The 12,265-nt window shown below is 39.4% G+C and overlaps 2 protein-coding genes across 4 annotated transcripts; one reads left to right on the top strand and one right to left on the bottom strand.

Annotated features, from left to right (window-relative positions):
- Window positions 1-240: 240 nt before the first annotated feature.
- On the bottom strand, window positions 241-6,966 carry LOC131104270 (splicing factor U2AF 35 kDa subunit). The gene is made up of 8 exons (XM_058051275.1): window positions 6,897-6,966; window positions 6,235-6,322; window positions 6,091-6,157; window positions 4,661-4,710; window positions 3,146-3,244; window positions 2,937-3,070; window positions 587-679; window positions 241-506 (listed from the first exon to the last, which is right to left on the bottom strand). Exons 1-8 carry the CDS (start codon window positions 6,938-6,940, stop codon window positions 398-400), a joined length of 684 nt encoding a protein of 227 aa, XP_057907258.1. The 5' UTR covers window positions 6,941-6,966; the 3' UTR covers window positions 241-397.
- Window positions 6,967-8,114: 1,148 nt separating this feature from the next.
- On the top strand, window positions 8,115-11,310 carry LOC131104577 (B- and T-lymphocyte attenuator-like). Of its 3 annotated transcripts, none has more exons than XM_058051895.1 (6): window positions 8,167-8,228; window positions 8,763-9,083; window positions 9,155-9,196; window positions 9,298-9,399; window positions 10,794-10,828; window positions 10,938-11,310. In XM_058051895.1, exons 1-6 carry the CDS (start codon window positions 8,171-8,173, stop codon window positions 11,181-11,183), a joined length of 804 nt encoding a protein of 267 aa, XP_057907878.1. In that variant the 5' UTR covers window positions 8,167-8,170; the 3' UTR covers window positions 11,184-11,310. The 3 variants fall into 3 exon arrangements, with proteins under 3 accessions (XP_057907879.1, XP_057907878.1, XP_057907876.1); XM_058051893.1 differs by having other exon boundaries at window positions 10,891-11,310; XM_058051896.1 differs by lacking the exon at window positions 8,763-9,083 and having other exon boundaries at window positions 8,115-8,228; window positions 10,891-11,310.
- The last annotated feature ends 955 nt before the right edge of the window (window positions 11,311-12,265 follow it).

Genomic DNA, 12,265 nt, shown 5'->3' with positions numbered 1-12,265 from the left:
TACCGGTTTTATCTTTGTACACACACGACAGGTCTAATGGGTGAAAAAGGTTCAACGCGGACTGCATGCTTTATAGAACACATTTTGTAAAAGGCGCATTCAAAATTGTTAAAACCAGTTCAGATGCCTCCATTCAGGATCCACATTTGTTTCTACTTCTTTTCCAAATGTGGATGCAGCACATCTCTGTCGTGTTGTGGCTTTTCAAAGAGGTAAAAGTGAGGTTTACTGAAACAGTGCTGAGTAACAAATCTGTTTTATTGAGAAAGCAACATACGCTTTTCATAAAAAAGGGAATAAAAGAAAAACAATTTTCATAATTCACCAAAAGACAAAAATAACTGTGATTTTCACTGTCAGGGTTTTCCAAAGAGATGGGCTTGGTATAGAACTTCTTTTAGAACCTTCCAGAACGTTCTCGGTCTCGCGACCGTCGTCTATCGCGGTCCCGTCGTCGGTCCTTGGAGCGGGAGCGTCTTTCCCGGGAACGCGAGCGAGAACGTTGCCTGTTGGAAGGGTGAAATCCATTCACTTAATAGAGTGAATTTTACCGACTGAGCGGCATAGTTTATATTGGGCTCCATACCGTTTTCTGCGGCGTCCATACAACTCTCGTCGAAGTTCCCTCGATATTGGTTTCAGGTGCATGAAGTTGCAGAAGCCACCTCGGGTGCACTCTCTGGAAGACAGTTTGCATTGACTTTAACCAGCTACCACCGGAGTGTACAGTGTATATTAGGCTATAAATGTATGTACACTGGTTCATTTCATTTCACCAAGGCTAAAGTCATGGAACTTGGCATAATGTGATTTTATATGAGGCTCTATAAACTCCTTTCTATAGGCAATAGGCATGGGATAGTTGCCGATTTCAGTGTATACCACGATATGAAAAAGACAAAGGTTTGAAAACCAATAATTTCTTCCATCATACCGTCTCTGCAGTATTAAAGAAAGTGTGTTTTGGTGTGTTATGCATCATTAGCCACGTTTACATGAGGAGTTTTTTCGTCTTTCCAAATGGAATATTTCTGAATGACTTGAATGAAAAACAATGGTATAGATCAGGGGTGTCAAACATACGGCCCGCGGGCCGGAACCGGCCCCCAAGGAGGTTCGATCAGGCCCGCAGGATAATTTCAAAGTGGAAAAAATGCATAAAAGACATGGAATTAATATTTTTAATTTGCTGCAATTCATGGATTATCCGCTAAGGGGCGCACTCTTTCCATCAGAGTAGAAGACAAGCCGCATCACTGAGACAGACTGAAAACAGCAGACGGTATCAATGCGCCATCTGCTGCTTGTTACGACGTTGTTAATACCTTGGTCTCTACCTCTCCACTACACCCTCATTAGCCAAAATGTCGTTATCCAAACGGAGAAAAGTAGAAGGAGTGTAGAATTTTCAAAGAAAAATGGACCACGTCCTATTTATTTACAGAGATGCATGGAAAACCTTTGTGCTTGGTGTGTTTGCAACTAGTTTCGGTATTGAAGGAATATAATATTCGACGCCACTACGAGACTCATCACAGCGAAAAATATGACGGCTTACTGTTTGCATTGAAAGAATACAGCTCTGTGAAGATGAATCCTTACTGTGGTGATTTAAAAAATGTGCACTTTAATGTTAGTCAGCAGCTTCAAAACAAAAGTTGTGTGATGGAATTCTACTGTTCATACAACTCCATAAATTTTCAGTATATTATTATTATTATATATTATATATATGTGTATGTATGTTTCATGTATGAAGTTTACAGATTTACAGGACAGGCGAACACTTTCTTCATTACACATTTAAAATCACTCTCCTTAGTTTGTAAGGTGTACGCAGGGATTACATTTAGATTTTATATGCGTATGTGTAAGTGGTTTAAAAATCCCTTTCTTTAAAAGTCTCATTTAATCTGAAAGTGCATTACTATATTTTTCAGTACCAATTAAAGTTTTGTGCCTTTGTACAATCAGTGGGATCAGTTGCAATGCATATTTGTGAATGATAAAAGTAAATTGCACATTTGTCTAAGGAAATATGAGGTGTTTCATGAAATGTTTTGTAAAAGGATAGTTCATTAAATTTCAATATTTTCCTAAAGTTCTTGTGCTTCTTTACACCAAAACAAAGGAAAGACATGATATTTTGGTTATTTATAGCAGAGTATGGTATAATTTTAATGGTCCGGCCCACTTGACATCTCCCTAGGCCGTATGTGGCCCACGATGCGAAATGAGTTTGACACCCCTGGTATAGATGGAAAGGAATATTCCCATCTCTGGTCTACATGCGCCGCTACAATAAAACAGGATAGTCAATGGGGCATGCGCAGTAAAACGGAAACATTACACATAACATGATACCGGCTTCCCAGAGTTATTCTTTCACTTGTTGGAATTACTCTTTATTGCGAGTTTTTCGTCCGTCCAGTCTTGAAATTACGTTCAGTTCTTGGATCAAAAATAAACTTAAATAAATAAATAAGCAGTCCAAGTGCTGATTGCTCGCCTCCGTTTTTAAAACTGTGGAACGTCTCTAGTTGCATGTTACGTCATATCTGAGCATGCGCTGAAAGAACACACCCGCGATAAATTTTTCTCACAAAAAACAAACATTTACATGTGACAAACATGTAAAAAAAAAAGTTTTTTACACCACTGTATAATACTGTGAAATTGTGACATTTTTTATATTATACGGTCAAATCTCATACCAGCCCATGCCTAGGCAAGTATGATATTGAAGCAACCCAGACGTATTAAATATTTTGTATAGCATGCGCCAAAATTTACTAAGAATACCCTTGGAAGAATGTGCAGCCATGTTTATAAATAAAAATATATATACAAGTTGAATTCAAAGAAATAAAGAAAGCTGTACCGACATCAGCTTCTTGTCTCACATTACAGCATCAATGGCGGCAGCGGTTACTCACCCCATTTCATACTGGCGGCAACAAGCTTCCCTAAAGTCTGTGACGGGGGACAACTCGGCATGGACGGGCTGGGCGTTGAACCAGCGGTTGTTCAAGTCCAGGACTGCTTTTTCAGCATCCTCTTCACGACGGAACTGCATACAAATATGTCAGAGAAGGTGGTTGGTAAGTTGACTTCCCACAGAAGGTTAAAGCGCTTTGCTACATACCTTGACATAGACGTTGCCTACAAGATGGTCACCCAGGTTGTCACACACATTCATCTCTTCCACCTCCCCGTACTTCTCTTCCATCTCTGTGAAGACCTCCTGCACAAACACAAGTTCTGTTTAATTCAGGATATGTGCAACTTTTCAAGCACATTCCAAAATCTAGATTTATATTTTCCTCAGCATTATTCGACTCTTAAATTACATATTCTTTCTTTTTTTTGTATGTTTAGTCTGACAAGCTGCTTCAGTCTGAATTACAAAAGATTTAATGCAATAGAAATTTACTGTACAGATAATCGATGAATTATCCAAAGCAATATGGCAAATGCACGATTGGAACTGAACACTGCTGTTGGTGTGTTAAGGTCAGCAAGGTTTTAAAAAATGTTGGACTCTGCTAGGGTGCTAGTTTACTTACAAGGCGTTCCTTGCCCAATATCACCTTCAAGCACTTGTTGCAGGAGTCTCCATTCATTTAGCACACAAAAAAGACACTGATAGCTACTGTAAAATACAGGTGCGTAAGCCGCACCAATCATAAAATGGCATATCATGGCACACACAAGTCCGCGATGAGCCAGTCATTAGCTGTATAAAAAAAATTTTAATAAAAAAAAATTAAGATTAGCTTGTCACCCCAGTGGAAATTGCAGGAGGTCATTCCACATGAGAGATTCAGTGTGTCATCTTACAAACATAAAACTCATCACACAGCAACTTAACACTAAAAATATATTTCTCATAAACATAAACATGTACCAATACGAGGTAAAAATAAAGTGAACTATTTTAAAGTTTTCCTGTAATGCATAGTGTCCAAGCAGAGGATCTCACTGAAGGACAAGCAGCATCAAAAATGGTGAACAGTGTTGCAATGCTAAATTTGTCCACCAGAGGGAGACAAAAACCCAGAGGGACATCCTTGCAGCACCACAATGATTGTGTTGCTCAGATGCGATGCATTACAGGAAAACTTTAAACGTTTTTCTTCCATTTTCAACTCATTGGTACGTGCTTGTACATTTCTGAGGTATATTTAAGTTTCTGCGGGATGAGTTTAGTTTTGTGTGTAAAGTGTTCCTCGTACGATGACACCGTGAGTAAGACTGTTATGTTGTTATTTATAACGAGCTCTGGCATTTTTCAATGAGTTGACAAGCTCCTCGTGAGCGCACTGATAGCTCGTGAAGTAAGAGCTACCGTTTCCTCACTGACTCACGAGCAGTACAGCATTTAAACAATAAGCAGTAGTTTTGAAGTAAAGGAGATGTCACAAGATTAAAATTTAGCCATAAAATAGCCACACCGATAGTTCAAAGTTTAAGAAAAAAAGTAGCGGCTTATACAGCAGAATTAACAGTACTGCATTTGAAGTTAAGTTCCTGCAGTTCCATTTGCTGAGGGTGCTATTACAATACCAAGTTTATAACAAGTTGTGTGTCGGAGCAGGTGTGTGAGACAAGAGTACAAACCAAACAGTTATTATATAATGCCCCACAAAAGGTCACTTACCTCAAAGAACTCATCGTAGTGCTCTTGCATTTCCACATCGCTGACGGCACCTGCAAAATGGGAAGACGGCACCGTCAAGTATCTCAGCTTGCCACATTTTAGCATGTCCACAAAATGTTACATTTTAAATCAGCCGACGGAAAATAACCTTGTCTGGTGTGTGTGTGTTTTCTGTTCACAAAACTAGCAGGTTGGCTTACGCTTTTGTGGAACAGCGTCTGCTTGCAGCAAGGCTGTGACCTCACATCATGTTGTTCAGGTTCTAACTGTACTCATTAATAACAGAGTCTGGGGTCAGGGACGTGTGTCAGTAGATCAGATATTGTGTGCTCAGTGTCACTAGAGTGCAAAGCCAACAGGCGAGGACAAACTGGCCTTAATATGCCATGATCAATCCAAGGAGAGTTGAATCATGGGTAGTCATGAGCTAGTGAACCCTGGGGATCGACTCTCCTCGGATGTTTCATTAATCAGCAAAATAGCAAAAAAAATTTTTAAATACGACACCATGTGCATCCACGCACCACACAGGCACAACTAGACAGGAAACTGCACGTGTTCCATTTGTTTCAAGTCTAGCCAAATAGTTACGGATATTGTGCGATGCGATAACACAAGTGCAGTCAATGCCGGAGGGTCCTGGGTATGAGGGAGAACTTACAGTGCAAACCATCAGCAGACTTGGGCACAGTTTTCAAGGTTATGAAGGTAAATGTTCAAGAGGGAAATGGTCTGAAATACAAAACGTAAACTTCTGTGACACACAGCAACCAAAACGTGGAGCTAGGGAGGGAAAACATGTTATTCAATTCCTCAGGACAAGAATTACACAAAAGCGGCTTTATATGTGCGTGGAACGGATGCTAAAGGGCTAATGTTTGTTCCACAACTTGAATTTCAGGCTTTGATAAAACCATGGAAGCCCGAGCTGAAGCTCCTCGTGACTGAGCAACGAAAAACAGCACATAGATGCCAGTGCCAAGGTCAGGCTTCTAATCAGGGTCCTGATAAAGATAAAAAAATAAATAAATAAGCTTTAGCCAGAGAAAAACGTCTATATGATGGCGTAAAACAATGCATTCAGCAGCTTTAAAGCATGACTTCGGTGGCCTTTTGTTGCAGTGAAATGCATTGCAGGCTGGTCAGTATTGATATGGTTTCTGTGTGGTGACTGGTACACATGCACACGTGTGTTACTAAACAGGAGACAAAGGGGAAAAATACAACCTACCAATAGGTCTGAAGTCACGTGTGCAGTTTACTGTTTAACAACCTTGCCCGTTATTGGTGTACTTTTCCCCATGAAATGTTTGTTTTGGGCGTTGTATCCCTCAGTTGACATGCAAGACCTGACATGTGTTGATGTTTGTGTGCTGGCAGCTGCGTTTTTGTGGCTGCCACATTAGTAAAAGCCCACAGGCTATACTTACAGCGTGATGCGTCCGCTGTCTGTGCACTGTTCTGGGGGTTGCGATAGATGTTTTGTATCAATATCGTCTAGAGAGAAAAGGATTCATGAAAAGGCACATCAAATCTGCACTGGTGACTTTTGCACACACTGAAGGCATCCTCACCTGGCTGAAGGTTGGCTTGTTGTGCAATCTTGAACACCGATCTCCGTGTCTGCAAGCTCCAATTTTGAAATAAAAGGAACAATTGACCCTGGAAAGACATAACCATGAGCTTGTGACTTCCTGTGTAACAACTAAATCGAGCTATAGTGACATTATAGTGACTATACGTACGACACCACAACAGGGAGTCATAAAGACATAAGTCGAATGAACATATTGGTAAATATTTGGCAGTTGCTACAATCAGTAGAAATGTGGGGCCCCGGTGAAATCAAGCTAAACAATCCATCAGTGTAAAACTTAGCCTGCACCTCCAAAGCTATTCAAAACAAAGCTGTAACTAAACAGTAGGTGGACAAAGACAGGTAGACAGTAGGTAGGCAAATGTGCTCCTATCGTGCTGCACATTTATCGTGCTGAGAGAAAGCTTTGTTTTGCGACCTGGCAGCGACAGGTTTACGGAAATGGTTTCATTCATTCATTGGGTTAGCTCAGCGCTAGCTTCCGCTTGCTAACAACAGCTTCACTATGCCTTTCAGTTTCAACCATCACTATAAATGAGCCTTGCTGTCGGTTATTAGCTACGATGCGAGGCTGCAACTGCGCGTCACAAACATTGCGTTTTTAGTGCTTTCTTGTATGAAGAAGGTAGCAAAACTTACTTATCTTTCTCTGTGCCGAAAATGGACGCCAGATATTCCGCCATTTTCGGCTCGTCTGGGACGCTGAAAAATTACGTCATTACGTAAAGAAGCGCCGATTGGATTGGCGTAATTGCTATTAAACAATTGGCCACATGACGGCGCCATTGTTCCAAAATACTACACAGGGCGATTCACGAAGATCTATTAGTGGTTTTCAACCGGAGTGTCGGGAGCCAAAAGTGGGTTTCCAATGCATTATGGGTATCCAATGCATTATGGGTATTTACTCAAATACAATTACTTAAATAAATAAATGAAGCAATAAATCAATAAAAAAACTTCAATAAACGTGTAATACAAACACATAAAATAAAAATGACCTAAATTAAAGTGTAAAAAAATACAAAATTAAAATGACTTAAAATTGTAAATAATAATGAAACAAAAGTGTAAAAATTTACTTATACTAAATGCATTCAAAATGCATTTTCTGTACACAAATACAATGAAAAAAATAAATGAAGGAATAAGTGCATACATACTTAAATAAAAGTCTAAAATAACCATAATAATGGCATTGATTTGTGTGAACTATCAACGTGTTCAAAACTGTAGGTTTAATTGATTGAAAGAAATTTTATTTTTTTCAAAGATATTTTTTGTTGATGGTAATCCTGCACATGAACAATTTGCTGTGTGGAAATTTGGACACAACTGTGTTGGATTTTTTTGTTGTTGAGACAAAATGTTTCAAATAAATATTGGTATCGGTAAGAAAACCAATATGGAGTGCCACCATACACTACATATTACAATGTTCGTGTTTATTTTTAACGTTTACGTTGTGCGTTGACTTGTGGTGTTTGTGTGCGATACAGTGGGGGAGGTAGTTGGCTGCTTACAAACGCCAGTGAAACAATAAAGAAATTGTGTCTGACTGTTTCCTGTGTGGCTACAACTCATCACAGTAGTAAGTAAGTCCCGTTACGTGATCAACGTTGAAAATACTGAGAATTGAAATACTGTGAAGATGTCATGGAGGGCCTGAGTAGGGCCAGAGAGCGTGGGAACACCAATCTGAAATAATAAAAAAAATAAAAAAAACAGTAATATTTCAGGCCTGCAGAGTTTGCAGAAGTCGCTGCAAGCCCACTAATGTTCTCCCACCTCCACCTATAGCACTGCCGGGCTGGAACAGAAAGAGGAAGTACATTACTGACTTGTGTTTGTGTGCAATGAAAAGATGATGTGCTGATCGGCTGCAATGAGATGTTTTGGCATTCTCCTCCACCATGAGCCTCTTCTGGAGTGTGTCCATCTTGGCGGTGCTACATCTCACATCAAGAGGCAGTAAGTCACTATTCCTGTGGTCTTTTCTATTTGTGCCTTGGACAAAAATGACAGTTTATAGCACAAGTACAGCATGAGTGTTTTCACCTTTCCTGCTTTGTTTTTGGCATGTTTTGTCACACTGAAACGTTTTACATTGTCAAACTAATTAAAATATTAGTCAATGACAACTCATTCACAAAATGCAGTTTTTAAATGGAACCTTTCATTATTAAAGGAGAAAAAAAATCAAACCTACATGTGCCCCCCTTGTTAAAACTTAACTGAGGTCAATTGAAATCTATCTGTGGAAAAAGATTTTTATACTTGAAAATGCCTAATTTATGCAAACATACGGAGAGTTTGCTTAAATACGCATACTCATTGACTAATACGCCGTAGTCAGGCGAGGATCGCCGTGGAGGTCGTGAACTGATGTGTACTGTACATCCACATCTGTATATCTCTATACTGTACATGTGTGTCCAACGCTTCCATCCACGTCCTCAAACTGAACGTCAGCTAAGCCCCGTGTTTCTCATCCCCGCTGTCCAGATGGAGAGGACTGCCCCCTAAGAATCCTCGGGCAGCAAAAAACTGTATTCAAGGCCCCAGTTGGGGCACACTTGCAAATTAGCTGCACAATACAGAACAATTGCTCAAAGGAATTTGAAAAAGTCTCCTGGTACAGGTTGGAAAGCTACAACCTTGTGCCGGTGACCAATGACTCTGGTGTTATTACCATATTGGAGCACATCAGCAATTTGGAGAATACATTATTATTACGTTTCACAAACATACAAAAAAGGGACGCCGGCTTGTATCGGTGTCAAGGTGGACTCGCTGTAGGGCACCCCATCAACGTATCCGTCCACGGTACGTGCTGATGAGTTTTTGGTTCGATTTGAGGGCTATCCTGATATTAAATGTCACCTTTTGTTTTCTAGATAACCCTACGACAATCAACAGCTCAAGTAGGAATGAAACCAGTAAGAATGTTTTTGCGGCTAAAACCTGCACTGACGTGAGAAATGTTTTGCTGCTTTGAAGACACATTTTTTTTTAAGTAAACAATGTCTCTCTGCTTTAGGTTCAGCAGGGGAAGCACAATGGATTCTTGTGTATTCTGCTCTTGGTACTGTGGCATTTGTCTTCACCGTGATATCTCTTTCTGTGTTATCAATGCGTAAAGGTGAGGCCTTTTCTTACATCCTTGTACATGCAGTATCATATCTTTACACATTTTCAAAGATACTAGAGAAATATTACACAGTGGAACATTGGTTAACGTCATTAAGCCGTTCCAGTCCAACTGAAACCAAATCCAATGAATCCATTCATAAAAACACAAAACACATTTGTATTAACTGATGGAAGATGGAATGCCAGCGGAAATTGTGTGTGAATGCTGAAAATCTGACACGAAAATCGAAATTTAGAATGAAACATGGGAACTGTTCGGAAGCCAAAGCTGGACTGAAATGCTGTGGAAATATGCTAAAATGTAGAATGAAAGTAAGAGTAAATTGGTAGTTGACAATAGTACACTCTTGTTTTTTTTTATCAGCAAGGCTATGTTGCAGGAGGTAGAGCAGGTTGCTCCGAAAGTGGAAGGTTGATGGTTCACTTCCTGTTCTCCCCACCCTGTCACTTTTTATAGATTGTATTTATTCTTAAAATAACTATTTCTGTCATAAAGGTCCTGCTAATTTCTAGATATAAAAATCTTAACTTCAGAAATCTTAATTTAAGATTTCTTACCAAGTAAAATGTAATTTTCCAACTATTTTGACTTTCTTCTCGTGATTATGAGTTTATTCCAATAATATTTTCACTTTATTCTTGTCAAGTACAACTTGAACTGCACTTTTATTTTATGTTCAAAATATTTCATATTTTTTCTTATATAATCTTAGTCAGTATTGTTCTTGCCATATTTTGACTTTATTCTTGTAACATTATAACTTTGTCTGCTGTCCAATTTTCCAAAAAATACTTTATTTTGTTTTGTTTTTAATAAGACAGTATTATTACTTTTTAAAAATAACGTATTTTGTCTTTAATATTTAAACTCTTTTAAACGCTTTTAACTCATTCACTGGCTTTTCCCACAACCAAAATTTCCAAAAATTACAACATTATTCCTTGTTTTGTTTATTACCATCTTTTTTTTTCATATACTAGTCACAAAACATTAAGTTCACCTATAATGTGTGTGCATGTGTCTGTGCATGTGTGTGTATGCATGCGTTAAAATTTCCCAATAATGAGTAACGCTACATTCCTCCACGCTCCCTCACTTCCTGTTGTCCGTTCACATGAGCCCCGCAGAGCGCTCATCAAATGCGGTTCTGCCACCTTGTGGCCGTTTTTATGGCTTAAAATTGCTCTGGAGGGAAATGCATTAGTGGAGAGTTGCATCATCAGCTCTTTTTATAAATACGCATAAATACATTGTTGGGATATAACATTCAGGGTTCATACATGTTTGGTATTGAATTATTTAAATTTGTAATAATTTGCTAGGCCTCATATAAAGATATACATACTGTGTTATTTGGACTGAAATACATGTGCGTCATGCAGGTCACCCAAAGAGAAGGACACAGATGGAAAACCAGGTAAGGCATCCAAAACGCTCAATACGAGTGCAGGTTTAAATAGAGAATTTATACATGTGTAGGGTATCTCTATGGAAAACCAACACATCGGCGTCAAACTGCTCACCAGGCAAACCGCCTCCGACTCGCCAACAATGAAAGAGACGCCACCCTCACCGTTACCAAGAGACGGCAGCTACATTTGCAGCCAGCCGAGCAAAGGGAAAGAAGACAATCCAAACAAGAGGATGGAAGAAGAGGAAAGCGGCATCGTATACGCCGCGCTCAATCACCAGCTGCCACCAGGTGGCGCTGCTCGACCATGGAGGCCCAAGGAGGAGCGTTCAGAGTATGCAGCCATACTCGTCTGATATGAGACAGGAGACAAGAGAATGGCTTCACTGCAAACTTCGTCGGATGTTAGAGGTGACAGAAGACCTTCCAAGATGAAAACGTTTCTCGAGGGATGTTAATACAACATGAATTACTGTAATCACACAATAAATCAACTAGATAACTTTGCCATGCATGTCTGCTTTCCTCATCTCCTGCCTCCTCTTTGTCTCGGTTAGCATACAGTACACACAGAGTGCAGAAGAGCAAAGCAAGGTAGTAGAACTTAAAGGGGAGTTTTGCCCATCATTTACAATCCTTATGTGAAACATGAACACATATCGTATGTTCCGGACTATAAGTCGCACTTTTTTTCATAGGTTGGCTGTTCCTGCGACTTATACTCCAGAGCAACTTATACATGAAAAAACTGTTTATGTTACATAAACACTGGACACCTTTTCTGTTCATGTTTATTTTTTGTGTAGCTGAATAACTATTGTGTTAGCATATTTTATATCTATTCAGCCTGTTCTCTGTTATTTTTTTGTTAGAACTTGCCTTCCAAGAGGACGTAGTGTCAGTTTTGGTCAAGTAGTTTGTAAAATAAATTTCCCGCAAAAAATGCAACTTATACTCCAGTGCGACTTATGTATGTTTTTTTCTACCTAATTATGCATTTTTGCCATTGTGCGACTTATAGTCCAGAAAATACAGTATTTCTTTCACTTCGGAGCCATGTTATCCTTCGGTCTGTCCTGTTGTTGGCATGGTAACAACCTAGTACCAGCACCGTTAGTTAGCGTTACTCGGGAGTAACTTGACGCATTAGCCAAAACGCCTATACAGTACTCCTGTTACACGGGTTAGCTGCTACAATAACAATATCGCTGTAGTTGGGTTGGCGTTTTTCTGTTTAGCGTCTTAAATCTTAAGCGTCTAAGTATGTGTTCCAATGAAGTGCATTTTAGCTAGCTCGTATTAACTTGTTTTCTTGCGTTATAATGCACAGAAAAGGGAAATAAATATGTGTTCATGTTTCATATCAGGATTGGTAATGATGGGCAACATTTAAAAAACGGTGCAGATCCCCTTTAAGGTCTCACTTTACAATAAGATACACAA

This window comes from Doryrhamphus excisus, chromosome 16 (genome assembly GCF_030265055.1).
Source record: "Doryrhamphus excisus isolate RoL2022-K1 chromosome 16, RoL_Dexc_1.0, whole genome shotgun sequence".
Lineage (NCBI taxonomy): Eukaryota > Metazoa > Chordata > Actinopteri > Syngnathiformes > Syngnathidae > Doryrhamphus > Doryrhamphus excisus.
The sequence above is the reverse complement of the archived record's forward strand: the minus strand, read 5'-3'. Positions and strand labels throughout refer to the sequence as shown.

Bases quoted from the DNA above. Each gene is read 5' to 3' on its own strand.
- LOC131104577 (XM_058051893.1), top strand. From the start codon at position 8,171: ATGAGCCTCTTCTGGAGTGTGTCCATCTTGGCGGTGCTACATCTCACA. The intron at 8,229-8,762 runs GTAAGTCACTAT...CCCGCTGTCCAG, and splicing joins ACATCTCACATCAAGAGGCA to ATGGAGAGGACTGCCCCCTA. The intron at 9,400-10,793 runs GTGAGGCCTTTT...TGCGTCATGCAG, and splicing joins TGTGTTATCAATGCGTAAAG to GTCACCCAAAGAGAAGGACA.
- LOC131104270 (XM_058051275.1), bottom strand. From the start codon at position 6,940: ATGGCGGAATATCTGGCGTCCATTTTCGGCACAGAGAAAGATAA. The intron at 6,158-6,234 runs GTGAGGATGCCT...TTTTCTCTCTAG, and splicing joins ACAAGCCAACCTTCAGCCAG to ACGATATTGATACAAAACAT. The intron at 680-2,936 runs GTGAGTAACCGC...ACTGTCTTCCAG, and splicing joins TGCCGCCAGTATGAAATGGG to AGAGTGCACCCGAGGTGGCT.